The 15991-nt window shown below is 38.8% G+C and overlaps 1 protein-coding gene across 10 annotated transcripts in view; it reads right to left on the bottom strand.

Annotated features, from left to right (window-relative positions):
* Positions 1–15991, bottom strand: part of Tanc2 (tetratricopeptide repeat, ankyrin repeat and coiled-coil containing 2) — a 332046-nt gene that overhangs the window by 228710 nt on the left and 87345 nt on the right. For 9 of the 10 annotated variants that reach the window (XM_036197446.1, XM_036197448.1, XM_036197449.1 and 6 more), the window contains exon 3: positions 15533–15604. The exons of the other annotated variant lie outside the window; for it this stretch is intronic. In XM_036197446.1, coding sequence (XP_036053339.1) covers positions 15533–15604 — 72 coding nt within the window. The remainder of the gene's footprint in view (positions 1–15532; positions 15605–15991) is intronic. 10 annotated transcript variants of the gene reach the window in all.

The raw sequence follows: 15991 nt of genomic DNA, 5'->3' as shown, positions 1-15991 counted from the left end.
CAAGGTTAGAAACACACAAAGGTGATTAACTACTATAACTTCCTCATTTAACTCTCCTCATAAGAGGCCTGTATGGAAGACAGACAAATCTTGGGGAATGGCTTTTTAAAACTTATTTATGTTGCAACACTAACAACTGCTGTTTTCAATGTGTTTAGTTAATGAGGCAGATCAACAGATCCTTGATATCTAGTTTACATTTGACAGCCTGAAATGAAACCATTAAAAGATGTACTTGGGTATACAATCACTGTTCTGCTTCCTATCAATTCTGTGGTACTAAGTAATAAACTATTCACATGCCTTTTTATTCCATAAGGCATTATGTTTGTCTACTACACCGGTAATATCATGCCTATTAGACTTACTGAGCAAGAAGCAGGAACTAACTGTGATAAGTTGACAAGGTCCTTATTGTAAAACCTGAGGTAAATCTCAGGACAGACTTTTTACATTTAGAGATGGGAAATGCCATCCTCTGCAAAGAACTATTATCCTTCAAAACAAACAAGTGAACAAACAACAATAAGTTGCTCCTTAGAATGAATGTTTGGTCATTACTATCATGCTACCATGTTCGTAACGCAACCAAGTAAGTATTTCTAGACCAACAAAGCATTATGGTTGGATATGCAATGCATCCCTTCATCAGAAGATCTAGAATCAAATGTAATTTAGATGAACAAGTGGCCCAAATATACATGGTGTCTACTTCTGCTATATCACTAATTCTAAATATGTGATTTTCATGATCATTTAACTGACATGTAGATGATATCAGCACAACAGCTCCACTCTAGGGAGGAAAGGTCATTGTGAAGGGAAATATTCCCAATGGCAGAAACTTAAGGTAGGCACATGGTTATTCATTCATTTTGTAAGGAAACTGACAGGTTGTTAGATATTGACTAGTAGACAGTGTTGAATGGTTTAATTGGTTATTTGGGACTTGGAAGAATACATAAAGTGATGACAAAGAGATTTGGGGATGAGAAATGAAGAAAGAAGTCTCTGAAAGAGAACAAACTATAAAAGCAATCCATGTCCCATGTAAATGCCGGCCAAAGAGTTAAGTGGTCATGTACAACAGATAGAAACACCGCCTTCTTCCGGCCCTATAGACCAAGGTCATGAGCAGAGCAAATACACTACATTTCCCCTTTTTGTCTAAATATGAAGGTTCTAAACTTAATGCAGACTATATAAGAATGATTATCAAGTATTATCCAGGAAAAACAAAGGGTAAAAGCTATGGTGATATTTTATTTGTACTGAAAGGTGATTTTATTTGTATGTTAATAAAGTTGCCTTGGGGTCAGAGCAAGCTATAGCAGAAGCTGGGTGGTGATGGCACAACACCTTTAATCCAGATCACACGACAGGCAGATCTCAAGTGTTCAAGGATACAGCCAGCATGGTGACACACACCTTTAATCTCAATACCAACCATAGAAGACCTGGAGGTCTGTACAGACAGGCAGTGATGAGGAGGTCATGTGGTTGGGTTTACAACCAATGAGAAGGCAGAACAGAAAGTCTATAAAAAAGACAGGACACAGGAAGTAGGTCTCTTGCAGAGAGGAAACACAGCAGCAGCAGTGAAGGGTAAGGTTTTCAGCTCTCAGCTATTACTCTGACCTCTTGGCTATTAACTCTGTATTTGGCTCTGTGTTTCTTATTGAACGAGATGGTTACATCTACAAAAAGTATAAACAAAAATGGAACTACAACCAACAAGAACATCATCAAACAAGAAAAACATGCTAAATGTCCAGAAATGTCCAGATCATAGGTAAACGGCAAATTACTGAGATTACTCCAATAGCTGTCCTAGCCTGAAGATTCTAACTCTAGTACTTAATATGTTCTAGCTAAGATCCGAGACAAATGTAACTCTAACTATCTAGTCTTCATCAAAAAAGGAACATAATACCTGAGAAAATGGAAAATGCAAGCAAGCAATTTCTGAAATTCTTGTGAGAAGAGACAGAGAGAAGGAACTACTTAACACAATAGACAAAACAAACTGATTTAGGGACTCAACCAATCTCTTTATCCACTCACTACCTCTGCCCAATGGCCTCATTAAGGAGGCAAGATTTAAACATACATTCAACATGATGGATTGCACCAACACTAAACTGATAGCCATAGCAAAGTGTCCAGCCTGGTAGGACTCAACACATACAATGGTGATCAGCTAGGTAATTAAATTCAATACATGTTATCATCCATGGTATGATCTGTGAGCTACCTCTCTGTTTCTTTCTAGCTCTTGGTAATTTCCCCTTCCTAATAATTTTATATATTTTAAGTAAATTTTGATACTTTATCTACCATATATACATTTTATAGTGTTAAGTTTTCAAGTTGTCTTATTCTGCCCCTTTGTGGGAAACAGCTCTTTAATCCTTTACTGTGAATAAAACATTAAATCCAACTTGGTCCTCCAATGACATAAAATACGTATTGATGCTATAATAATTTTACTTTAGGCTTTACTAATAGGTTCCTTCCTCAGCCTTTGCCATCTAACTGTCCATGGCTATCCATTAAGAATTATAGGGGGTTTCCTCAGGTTTTTGTGATTATCTCTTATCAGAAAAACTTAGATAATATTTTAAATCAAAATATTTCTATACATTCAATATAATTTTTCCCCCCAAGACAGGGTTTCTCTGTGTAGCTTTGTGCCTTTCCTGGAACTTGCCTTGGAGACCAGGCTGGCCTTCGAACTCAAAGATCCACCTGCCTCTGCCTCCCCAGTGCTGGGATTAAAGGCGTGTGCCACCACTGCCCAGCTTCAATATAATTTTCAACCTTTTTAGTGGCCATGATTTTATTCCTTTTCTTATGAAATATTATGAAAATATGGATAAGTAAGGAGTGACTTCTACAAGGTTTCTATTGCTGTTTAGGCAAGTTATCATAATGCTAAGTAGTCTAGCATGTTCTGACACAAATTGTGCTTGGAACTGCATATTACAATAAATTAAAAAGATTATAAATGAATTATTACAAATAATTTTGGAAATTTAAACACAGGTGAGGAAGTGGTAAGATACATTATTGGTTACTTATACTACATATGATTGTATCAATTTTAAGAACCAGTTTCAGGATATTCTGTAGGGATGGCCATGTTATACTGTTTAAGAGAGAACAGGAAAACCAAAACTTTAAAATATTCAAACTAATGTATGTAGGTATGTATCTATCTACCCTTGCATATGCCAGTATGAGCTCAGAGAAACATATAAAATAATGATGATGAGATATTTTTTAGGCAAATGAAAGAACAGTTGCTTGGTTAAAAGTTTTTTTGTTTTTTTTTTTTAACTAATGAGATTATAACAATAGGAACTAAGTATGGCTACTACCCCAACAGACATTCTAATACACATCTAACATCCCAAGATCATAAAGAAGTATTGGCTAGAGGGCAAATTTCAAGTTTAGTTTTATGAAAAAAGTGTTATAGTGAAAACAATCAGCAAAAGTGAATTTCAGAAGTACAAAACATAAAGATATTTCAAAAGAACTTATCATGTAAGTTCAGATCTTCCAAATTCAACCAGTAGCAAACAAATCCACAATTTAAATATCACAATGAAGAGTTCTAAATACATACTACCAACAGTATTTAGCCAGGCATACTTGGTGCTTGTTTACAAATACCAGCACTCAAGAGGCAGAGGCAGGAGGTTCTCAGCAAGTCAAAGCCATTCTGGTCTATCACATAGCAAGTTTCAGGTCAGCCAGGCTATAGAGGAAGAGCCTGTCTCACACAAAAAAAGAAACAAACCAATAAAAAAAAATCAAAACATATAAAGTATTTTCTTATGGAAAATAATGCTATCTAGGTATGGTGATACAATTTCCACCACCTACATGTCAGCTCATAAATGCCTAACTCCAGTTTTGGGGAACCCAATGCCCTCTTCTGGCCTCTGCACAAACTGGGCACATATGTGGTATACAGACATACATACAGGCAAATGCTCACACCATATAAAATCATAATAAAGTCATAGAAAACAGAAAGTAAATGCAATCAGATGGAGGAAATTGTAGCCAAGATCAGAGCATGTATATGAAGATACAACATAACTGCAGTCCAGTATATTATCAGGTCTGGCTTAAGCATAAAAGGAAAAAATGTGTAAGGAGTAATATCCACGGACAACAATATGAGTAAGTAGAGCACAAACAGTGAGGCTCATTTCCCATCTACCGCAAGTATGTGGTTAACAAAAGACATCAGAGGTTTCTCTGTCCCTAAACTGAATTAGAGAGTATGGGTATGTCTGAGAGAGTAAGCTAAAGCAGCAGGTTACTGTAAGACAGAAAAGACTCTCAAAGTCAATATTCTGGCACAATGTACCAGATACCTTACATGTCCTCTACTAATGGAGAAAAAATATGAAATTGAAACTATCTACAGTCAGACAGAACAGATTATCACATGACATGGTGGTATCTGCTATTACTTGTTTGTTTTAAATGGACATGCATCTGTTTTGATCAGCTGATATTTGTAATATATTAATTATTAGGGATTTTGAGTGTTATCCACCTGTGAGGAAAAGAAAATATCACATTAAACATAGAGGGGCAGTTGGTGAGATGGCTCAGTGGATAAAGGTGCTTGCTGTCAAACCCGAAAATATGAGTTCTGACTCCGAGGACCCACATGGTGGAAGAAGAGAACCATTTTATGCATGCTGGATTGAGAAAATGGGTGAAATCTACCACTTCTCTTTTCATCTTTTTCTTCCAGCTCTGCCCAAGGTAAGCCTGTCTCACAAGCCACTGTATCTAAAGAAACCTAAGTATTTGAGAGAAGAAACTCTGATCACAGCACTAGTGGTGTAAGAATATAAGAACTGCAAGGAGAAATGGACAAATCCACACTGGCTGATTGAGATGCCAACATTCTTCTCTTAGTAACTGACAGAACAAGCAGACAGAAAATCAGCAAAGACAGAGAGGACATGATTGAACATTATCAACCAATCAGGCCACAATGACATTTATAGAACTTTCCATCTTTAAATATCATAAAGTATGTTCTTTTTGAAGTGCTCATAAACACTAGGGTAAATCGTTTTTATCATACACAGTGGTATATACCTCAGGACTCAAGACTCAGGCAGAGAAAAAAGAATCAGGAGTTGGATGTTGGGGAATATTATTTTAAGGTATATTACTTTTATTTATGTTGCTTTTGTTTAACTCTGTGAAGCTGTGTTACTTTGCCTGTCTAAAACACTTGATGGCCTAATAAAGACGTGAACGGCCAATCGTAAGGTAGGAGAAAGGATAGGCAGGGCTGTCAGGCAGAGAGAAGAAATAGAAGGAGAAATCAGAGAAAGAAGGAAGCAGCCAGAGAAGGAGGGCCCAGCCACCTAGCCACCTAGCTACACAGCCAGACATGGGAGTAATTATGGGAAAAAAGGTACACAGGAATAGAGAAAGATAAAAGCCCCCAAAGCCAAAGATAAACAGGAGAATTTCAAGTTAAGAAGATCTGGCTAGCCACAGTCAAGCTAAGGCCAAGTATTTATAATTAAGAATAAGCCTCTGTGTGTGATTTATTTGGGAGCTAGGTGGTAGCCATCCCAAAAGAGCAAAAACAAACAACAACAGTTGGAGGCTTTGATAGCTGATCTTCGTTGTCAACGTGATTGAACTTAAAGTCACCATGGAAACACACTTCTGGTATGTTCATGAGGGTGTTTCCAGAAAGTTTTAACTGATCTAGGAAGATCTACCCTAAATGTGAGCAGCACCATTCCATGGGCTGGAATCCAGACTGAACAAAAAGGAAAAAGTGAGCTTTTTTCATCCCTCTCTGCTTCCTGACTACAGATACAAGGTGACCTGCTGTTTCATGCGCTTGCCACTGATGGTGCCCTCCATGCCATGATCCAAATCAAGCAGATAATAAAAATATTTGTACCACACACAAAAGCTGATAAAATTTTATACTCAAGGCTTAGATGTCAGCTACACTGGGCTATACCATGTGACTAAACTCATTCTGACTTCCTTCTCAATATAACTTTGGTTGTCTGTGAAGTTCAGAACTGTATGCTGCCCTATCTTTGTACTGTCATCTTTAAGGACCTTTCTCCTTTATTTTTTTTTATTTTTATTTTTTGGTTTTTCGACACAGGGTTTCTCTTTGTGCCTTCCCTGGAACTCACTCTGTAGCCCAGGTGGGCCTTGAACTCACAGAGATCCACCTGCCTCTGCCTCCTGAGTGCTGGGATTAAAGGTGTGTGCCACCACCGCCCAGCTCTCTTTTATTGATGTTCCCATTTCTTGTAACCTATTTTTTTTTTATTTGGATGACGACTTTGTCATTTTGCTGGATGGCATTCATCCTAAAAAAATTTTTTTAAGAAAAAGCACAATACCACAGATTATTTTTTGAGAATTCCCATGTCTTAAAATGCCTTAATTTTAGCCATGTGTTGTGAAGTACATCTGGAATTCTAGCACTTTGGAAGGCAAGGCAGGAGGATTAGTACAAGTTGAAAACCAGCCTGGACTCCATGGTAAGACTAAGCCTCAAAAAACAAAACATTTAAGTCTTGTTTGTATAAATAGTTTCAATGCACTTATTGTAAGATTGAAATTATCTTCCTCCAAAATTTGGAAGATATTTTAATTTTCATCTGGTTTCAAATGCTTCCACTAAGAAGTCTAAAACTAGTAGGTTTCCATTACTCTCTGGGTTGGGTTAGAGTTGCTGTATTTTTTTCTTTCTCTGAAAACCTGAAAGATCGTCTGCATGGCCTCAGTGACTTAAATTTTCACAACATGGCCTCAGTTTATCTCTGATTTCAGCTACAATAAACAGCCTTTTCTTCTTTTCTTTTTCTTTCTTTCTTTTTTTTTTTGAGGGTAGGGGGTTAAGAGACAAGGTTTCTCTGTATAGTGTTGGTGCCTGTTCTGGATCTCACTCTGTAGACCAGACTGGCCTCCAACTCACAGAGATCCTACTGGCTCTGTTTCCCACGTGCTGGGATTAAAGGTGTGTGCTTTCATATGCTAGTACACAGCCTTTTCAATCAGGAAAATTGTGTATTTAATACAAAAAAATCGTTTGGATCACTTTATGGATGATTTTTTCCCCCTGCTTTCTCCTTTCCTTTGAGATCTATTATCTGAATAATGAAACTCTTGGTTCTGTAAGTTTCTTCACACTTTCTATTATTTCTCTATCACTTAGCCCTTTTGCTATACCTTCTCAGATTCTCTCAACATTAATTTCTAGTTTGACTTCTGACATCAGAATTTCAGTGTCTAAAAGCCATTTTTTAAAGATATATATAGCATCATCCTTTTTTATAATGCCTTCTGATTTTGAGGCTGCATTATTTTCTCTTAGTTCTGAAAATAGTTAACAATTCTAAGCTAGATGTGGCACATACCTATAGTTCCAGCCCTGGAGAGGCCAAGGCTGGAGGATCAAGACTTCTAGGCTAACCTGGACTACAAAGCAAGATTCTGACTCAAATTTTTTTTATTATTTTCCTCTATAAAATGTTATCTTCATTCACATTGCTTTATTCAATTTAATGTCTGTGTCCACATACTATAGTATTTCTTCAAACAAGTCTTAATTAGTTGCTCACATGAAACAGGAAAGGACTAAAAAGAAGAATAGGAGTGTGGATAGCTGTAGTAATTTTATCTGGGTTGTTTAGGAATCTGATGACTACACTAGTGTATCTTTCTTTTTAATTAGGTTTCTCAAAAAAGATTTTCCTAATTTTCTGCCTAAAGGCCCAACCATACCAATATTCTGAGAGCCCAGTGAGATAAACAAAAGAGAAAACACCTGGGGTCCAATACTTCTATTTTAGCATAGGACTCCTTCCCTTCACTGTCTTTGATTTCTTTCCGATTGAAGAGTACGTAAAGAATAAATTTTTGACCTTTGCCAAAGTCATAAGTGGTAATAGAAGCCTCTGATGAATGGCTGGCTAATTAAGTTTTAAGATGACATCCCTGAAACCCAACACTTCTCTACCTGCCTTTAACCAAACCCCCTTCCCACTCTACACTGTCAGTCTTAAGCGTTCTGAGACCTCTAGAGGATGAATTACAAGGCTTTGCTTATTTCTACTGCTACTGCATTTAGAGTTCAGTTTTCAACGATGTATATATCTCCAGGTCCTAACAATATATGGAGGCTGTCCATTTCTCGTCCCCTGTACTGATCTTTCAATAGGTTTCTGGAATAAGCAAAAGTAGGAGGGCAGACTCACCCATCCTTTATTCCCGATAATATGTCAACTGCTGTATACTCAAACCTGGGATCAGGTAGTTATACTCTGAATCCTGGAAATAACTTTTATTGCTTAATTTCTTATTAAAATTCAATTTGTTCTTACAGATTTGAAAACTATTGTAATTGACAAATCTCAGAAAAAATAATTTCATGTACCTATATCCATGACATCTAATAAAACTTGGTTCCAATTTTTATTGTTTAATATTAGTTTTATACATTAGGATATTTCTTCAAGTATTTAGTCAGCCTTGCTTGGCTACTCATATTTAAGAAGAGAGGAGTAATAACAATTACTATAGTTTTCACACTAATTTTCTTGTTAGAAAATACATGTTCTCATTTTCTTTTTTAAGTAGGAATATGATTGGAGAATAAAAGTGAACAAGCAAATAAATCCCTAACATTTGCAATATTACGGATCATTTAAAAATGACTAAGTATTGCTAATATTGGTAAAAGTTCAAAAGTAGTCATATCTTTTTGTAACAGGCCTGCAGCCCTTAGCACAATTGACACTATAATAGATTTATTTATTATTTGGGCCATAAAACGGCACATAGATGGTACCACCTGCCACATGAAAACAAAGACCTAACCCATCAAACCCACAGTTTTGGGAAAGTCATGAAAGAACTTGCATTTTGACGTCCGCAGTTCCACTTCTAGCTAACTGGTTTGCTAACTGAAGTGTATCGCCCACAATACAGCTGTGCTTCAGAGCTCACCCTGAGAAAGGTTTGGGGTTACACTGGGACACCGAAGACTCAGTATAGTCTCTAGCTGGCAAATGAAGGTTTTTCTATGCCTAAACACCTGTCCCAGCACTCTTCTGTGGTAAAAACCCCACAACATTTTCCAAAACATAAAATTTTATACAAAACAAAACAGTATAGCTCTAAAATACAGAACAAAGTTGAGGGGGAAAGTATATAGAATTACGGAGTAAATGGCCCTGGAGCTTTTACAGGAACAATACACCAATATAGCCATCAGTTATATTTTCAGTTCTTATTCTCTTGGTGATCACTTCACTTACTTAATGCCATTTATTTAGGTGTTTCTATCTAATATAATATATTTCAGATACTTATTCTTAGCACTGAGAATATAGCATTAACCAAAGTAACCAAAAGGTTGTGCTATTATGAAACATTCATTCTAAAGAAAGAATATAAACAGAATAAATACAAAGATGGTAAGCACTGAAGACAAAGAAATAAGAGAATGGAAGATGCTTATGCAATTTTGAATGAAGTATGAAAGACATCAGAAATTTCAGTGGTATGGACTGCTTTTACATGTTCACTTCAAAAAGTTAATCGATACCCTGCATTCAACCTGTCCACTCAGCTAGATCTCTTATATCCTTCTTCAGGGTTCAGTCTGGTATGTCTTCCCAACCTACCAGATCTAGCCTGGGTCCCACATCTAGTATCCATGTTTTGTCTGGCCACCCCTACTGTGGTGGTTTGAACAAGAACGGTCCCCATAGGCTCATATATTTAAATGCTTGGTCATTAGGGAGTGGCCTCAAGAGGAATTAGGAGGTGAGACTTTGTTAGAGAAAATATGTCACTGGGAGTGGGCTCTGAAGTTTCAGAAGCCCAAGCCAGGCCCAGTGGTGCTCTCTCTCTCTCTCTCTCTCTCTCTCGCTCTCGCTCTCCTTGCTGTCTACAGATCCAAATGCAGAACTCTTAGCTACTTCTCCAGCACTATGTCTGCCTGTGGGCCTGCTACCTGGTATGATGACAGTGGACTAAACCTCTGAAAACTGTGAGCCAGCCCCAATTAAATGTTTTCCTTTATAAGTAAGTAGTCATGGTGTCTCTTCACAGCAATAGAACACTGACTGAGACAGCTACCTATGTCATAACCAACCTCTAGACTTCTTCCAGGACCTCCATATCCACCAACCCATGGGTCCCTCTCATACCGTATCCAACTTTTCAACATAGCCAGATCTACCCCAACACTCCAGGATTAGAGCAGGAGGCACATCCTGTACACCAGCTTAGTCCCTTTCTGTCCACCTGATTTCATTACACTCAAGCCATTTCTGACCTTTACACTCAACCTACCTACACATCCTCTCTTCTAACTCAACCTACTCTATCATTTTCAGACTTAGAACTATCAAAAGCAGTCTATATGCCCAGATCTCATTGCAAATACAATGGATCAAGTCAGTATCTTCTCTCCAAAACCTACCAGTCTTGTAGAGATATTTGTCAATGTGAATTACATAGATGAACCCTAGTACACAGAATTTAAAACAAAAATCATAAACTTCATTGCTGTGGAATAATCCTCTTATACACTGTAAAGATTTGTCACTCAAATTAGTTTAATAAAATGCTGATTGGCCAGCAGCCAGGCAGGAAGTATAGGCAGTGTAACCAAACTAAGGATGATGGGAAGAAGAGGGCAGAATTAGAGAGTCACTGGCAAATACAGAGAAACAAGATGAGAATGTCATACTGAGAAAAAGTACCAAGCCATGTGGTTAAACATAGGTTAGAATTATGGGTTTATTTAAGAGCTAGTTAGTAATAAGCCAGAGCTATCAGCTGAGCATTTATAATTAATATAAGCCTCTGTGTGGTAATCTAGGAAGTGGCTGCCAGGTATTTGGGAACTGGCCAGCAGGGGAGAAACGTCCAACTACACTTCATCAAAGAATTCAGGACTTTAAAGAAGACACAAGAAACTGCTCAATGAAATTAAGGAAAAAGAACTTGAGAATAAAACCTAAATGACACCCAAGAAAACACAAATGTAAAATTGATGGCAATGATGAAAACAACCTATGACTTGAGAATGGAATTCAAAAGGAAACAGAAACAGACGAGGACTCAAGCTGAAAAGGGCCATGAATATCTATGGATGGGGGGGGGGGGTCTTGGGCTACAACATGTGTCCATGTTGGTGTCTGAGGGTCATGCCGCCCTGGGGCCTTGATGATCTGGGTGGCCTGCACTGCCACACAGGGCTATGGTGTCATCCAGGCCCATGCTGCTGCTGTGGGCCATGTCTGGGTCTGTGGCCCAGCAGCATCCAGGGTCTGGGTTAATGTCCATGGCCCCTGTTGCCACTAGGTGTAGCACAAATTGCAAAACAGTCTTATTAATAAAAAAAATCCCAGAGCCAGATATTGGGGTAAAAACCTGAACGATCAGAGGAATAGGAAAAGCCACAGTCTCACTTCACACCTCAGTCTCCAAAGAGACCTACTTCCTGTATACCTACGCCTATATGCCTTTCTGTTCTGCCATTTCATTTCCTCTCTCTGCCCAGCTATGTCACTTCCTCTTCCTGCCTAGCTCTGTCACTTCCTGTCTGTCTGTACAGACCTCCAGACCTTTATGGTTAGTGCTGAGATTAAAGGCATGTAGCACCATGCCTGGATCTGTTCCCATTGTGGCCTTGAACTCACAGAGATCCATACGATATCTGCCTCCTGAGTGATGGGATCAAAGGTGCGTGCTACCATTGCCTGACCTCTATGTTTACTATAGTGGCTGGCTTTTTCCTCTGATCCTCAGATAAAATTTATTAGGGTGCACAATATATTGGGGATGCACAATATACATCACCACAACTAGGGGCTAAGCAGATGCCGAGCATCTGTATAGCCACCTGAGACCATGTTGGTGTTGGGCCATACTGATCTGGGTGGCCTGTGCTGCCACCAGGACTACAGTGCTGTCCGACCCAAGCTGTTGCTGAGGGCATGTCTGGTTCAATGTTCCTGCTGCATCTGGGGTCTGTAATAATGTCCATGGCCTATGTTATCACAGGGGGTAATAGCAACTCCAACTACAAGCAACCATGAGAGATGAAATACCAGCGCCATGCTGAGCTGGCCCCATTCCTCACTGGCCTAGAATAGCTGACCCTGGCCCTCACTGGACACTGCAGCAGGAGACTTGCCCCCCAACCACACTTGGGAGAGATAGCCCCACCCCTCATCATGGGGGTAGAAGAGCTGGCTCTGTCCCTTGCCTGAGGGGGCAATCCCAGTGGCCCTGAATGACCACCAGCTCAGCTACCACTCAGACCCTCATCCTGGGCTTTGGGTTGGTCCACCCTAACATCTACCCCATCTATGACCTGATGGAGCTCATGAAGGGATTAGGGTCAATAACAGGGTATCCGAGAGGAGTTTCAGTGAGAGTCCAATGATGATGGTGTGCCAGAGGCTTTGAAGCAAATCAATGAACATTTGGTGGGTAGAGCTAGTTGGACAACAGAGTATGCTGCATGACACTCCGAAGCGTCCAATTACACAAGGATGAATGAAGAGGTGCTGGAAAGACAGAGGATGAGGTGGGTTTTGTTTGTTTGTTTGTTTGTTTTTAATTAATGGAGGGGGCATGCTGGAGGATGAGGGGCAGATATGGAATCACTTGGAGGTGAGTGAGTTTGGGGTGCATGTTGTGAAATTCCAAAAGAATCAATAAAGAATTATGTTTAAAAAATAAATAACAAAACCTCACCACCAAGCAGGAGAAGCCCCCTTTTGTGTTGTCAGTCAAGGCTGTCCAAAAGACTACAAAAACATTATAGACTCTTGAGGTTGCCCTTGTTTGCCCCCCACTCCCCCAGAGGAAGAAGTTCCTATTGCTGAAGACACCATGCACTTCAGGCAGACACAGGGTCCAAAGGCCCTTTAGCTGGAACTGACTTAAATGTTTCCTCCCTTAGGAAACATTCATGGTGCTAGAAGGTGCCATGCAAGCTTCCAAAGGAGAGAAGCAACCAACAGTCTTACCCAGCTGTGACACCTATGAACCACAACCAGTATGGCGCAATAACCCTAAGGGTGCAGGAGTGGTAAACAAACTTTGGCAATAACCAACAGGTCTCTAACTGGGTTTAAGACACACTCACCAAGAGTGAAATTATGCCTAATACTGGAAACCTATCCAACTAACTAGAGCTAGCACAGTCACGGATCTTAGAGGAAAACCTGTAATATACCTACAATTTATGTATAATATAACATTTTTTAAAGGTAGTTAATAGTATGATTACTAAACCAGCATGATCCCTAACTACACTCTAAATATTTGTCCTTATATCCACAAATAAATGTAGTCCTCATCTGTGATCAAGAAAACTTCTCTATGCAACAGATGGAGACTATTACAGAAAACCACAACCAATCACAATGCAGAGTTATGGAGCTTAGTCCTGATGAATAACAAAACAACTATCACACCTAAGGCTCATGAAACATTTTAAAAGAATGGATGGAAAATTGTAAGATCCTGAGGATTAGGAAGTTGACTGTGAGGCTGTATCTCCTAGTAATGTCAGAAGCTATATTCATAAAGCTTCACCAATATGACTGCCTAAATACGAGCTAACAAGGACAACAGACATGTCAAAGTCTACACAAAGAACTACAGGCAACTAAAGAGTGCTGAGAATGGGAGAAACAGTGTACCTTAGGGAAGAGCATACCAGTTGGTTCAGTCCTGAAAACATACATACAAGTAAAATTATACATACTGAATAGTCCTTATTTAGTGTGTATATGTGTGTGTGAATGTATATACATATATGTGTATATACATTCACACACACACATACATATATATTAAAAATATGGGAGGGTTTAGAAGAAGGAAAGGTGCTGTGGTATGGTCTTTCTGTACACTGTGAACATGTTTTGCTCTCATTGGTTGATAAATAAAGCTGTTTGGGGGGCTGGAGAGATGGCACAGAGGTTAAGAGCACTGACTGCTCTTCCAGAGGTCCTGAGTTCAATTCCTAGCAACCACATGGTGGCTCACAACCATCTGTAATGAGATCTGGTGCCCTCTTCTGGTCTGCAGTCATACATGCTATATACATAACAAATAAATAAATCTTTAAAAAAAAAAAATGGAGTTGGGGATTTAGCTCAGTGGTAGAGTGCTTGCCCTGGGTTCGGGCCTCAGCTCCGGCAAAAAAAAAAAAAAAAAAAAAAGCTGTTTGGCCAATGGCGAGGCACAATAAGGTTAGGCTGGTACATTCAAACTGAAGATGGAGATGAAGAAGAAGGGTGGAGTCAGAGCAGACACGATCCAGCCACCACATGGCAATACATAGAATAACAGAAATGGGTTAATTTAAGATGAAAGAGATGGCTAGCAAGAAGTCTGAGCCATAAGATCAAACAGTTTGTAATTAATGTTAAGCCTCTGACTGGTTATTCAGGTACTGTCGGGCAAGAAAGATTTATCTGGCTATAGAAAGGGAAGGAGGAAATGATGTGAATTATTATAATCATGAAAATAAAAAACTGAATAGTAACCAGATCAGAAAAAAATAATAAGAAAGAAAAAAAAAAAACAAAACCAACTTAAATAGAAAAGGGAAATAAGATAGGGCAGCAGTGGCGCACGCCTTTAATCCCAGCACTCAGGAGGCAGATCTCTGTGAGTTCGAGGCCAGCCTAGTCTACAAAGCGAGACAAACTACACAGAAACCCTGTCTCAAAAAAAAACCCCAAAAGGGGGTTGGTGGAAGTGGGGAATAAGTAGGAAGACTCTAAAAGAATACAGCAATTTTACCATTTCTTCTCAGACAGCTATGACAACAAATATTATGTTGATTAAATCCAGTATGTGGGGGCTGGAGTTGTAGCTCAGTTGGGAGACCACTGGCCTAGCATTCATGAAGTCCTGGGTACAATTCCCACCCTGTGCCTGATAAACTAGATGTGGTGGTGCACACCTGTAACCTTATATTTAGGAAGAGGCCAGAGAACCAGAAGTTCAAAGTCAGCCTCAGTTATATAGTTGGAAGTCAGTCTAAGCTACATGAGACAGTCTTTAAAAAGAAAGAGAGAGAGAGAGAGAGAGAGAGAGAGAGAGAAAGAAAGGGAGGAAGGGAGGGAGAAAGAAAAGAAAAAGAAAAAGAAAAAGAAAAAAGAAAAGAAAGGAAGGGATGGAAGGATAAAGAAAAGGAGCAAGGAAGAGGAAAAGCCAGTATGTGATTATACTCCAACAAATGAAAAATTTTACTTTGATACTTTTGAAAAGTAGTATCTAGACATTTATCATTAATGTTGGGAAAAATTTTAATTCTTAATATCATTTTAAAGAGACATAAGGCCCTATTTGATTACATCAATAAACTCTAAAGGAGAAACTGACAATACCTAAAGAAACCTAGCAAAACCCCAGTCCCCAAATGAAGTATGAAGGAACAGCTGACACTGAAAAATATTTTTACCTTGCCCAGAGCGGCTTTGGCGAGAATCTACACTCGACTGTCTTCGATCCGGTGGTTCCTCGCTTCCTCCATCTGCATTAAGTTAAAAATAGCATGAACAGATAATGAGTTTGACCTAACTCGGGAGACATCTGTATCACGAAACTACTATGTGTATGACTTATTTTCATTTCTTATAATTTGTATCGTTAAAATATTTGAGGATTTCCCTACCCTATGTAAACCAATGGCTCTTGTCCTTTTTCTTGTAGAGAATGATTTTTAAAAGTTCAATGGAAGTAGAAGTGCTTTTTCCCCTCCACCATATATACACATGAATTTTATTGAAGTTCATTCACTACATTGTAGCTTAGAATGCCTAAATGATAGATAATTGCTTGCCTAAAATATGTCAAATAATTTCAAGGACTGTATGCTCCACTAGAGTAAAATTACATTTACATGTTTCATAATACATTA

Source organism: Onychomys torridus, chromosome 8 (genome assembly GCF_903995425.1).
Source record: "Onychomys torridus chromosome 8, mOncTor1.1, whole genome shotgun sequence".
NCBI lineage: Eukaryota > Metazoa > Chordata > Mammalia > Rodentia > Cricetidae > Onychomys > Onychomys torridus.
Note: the sequence above shows the minus strand (reverse complement) of the source record. Positions and strands in the feature narration are given on the sequence as shown.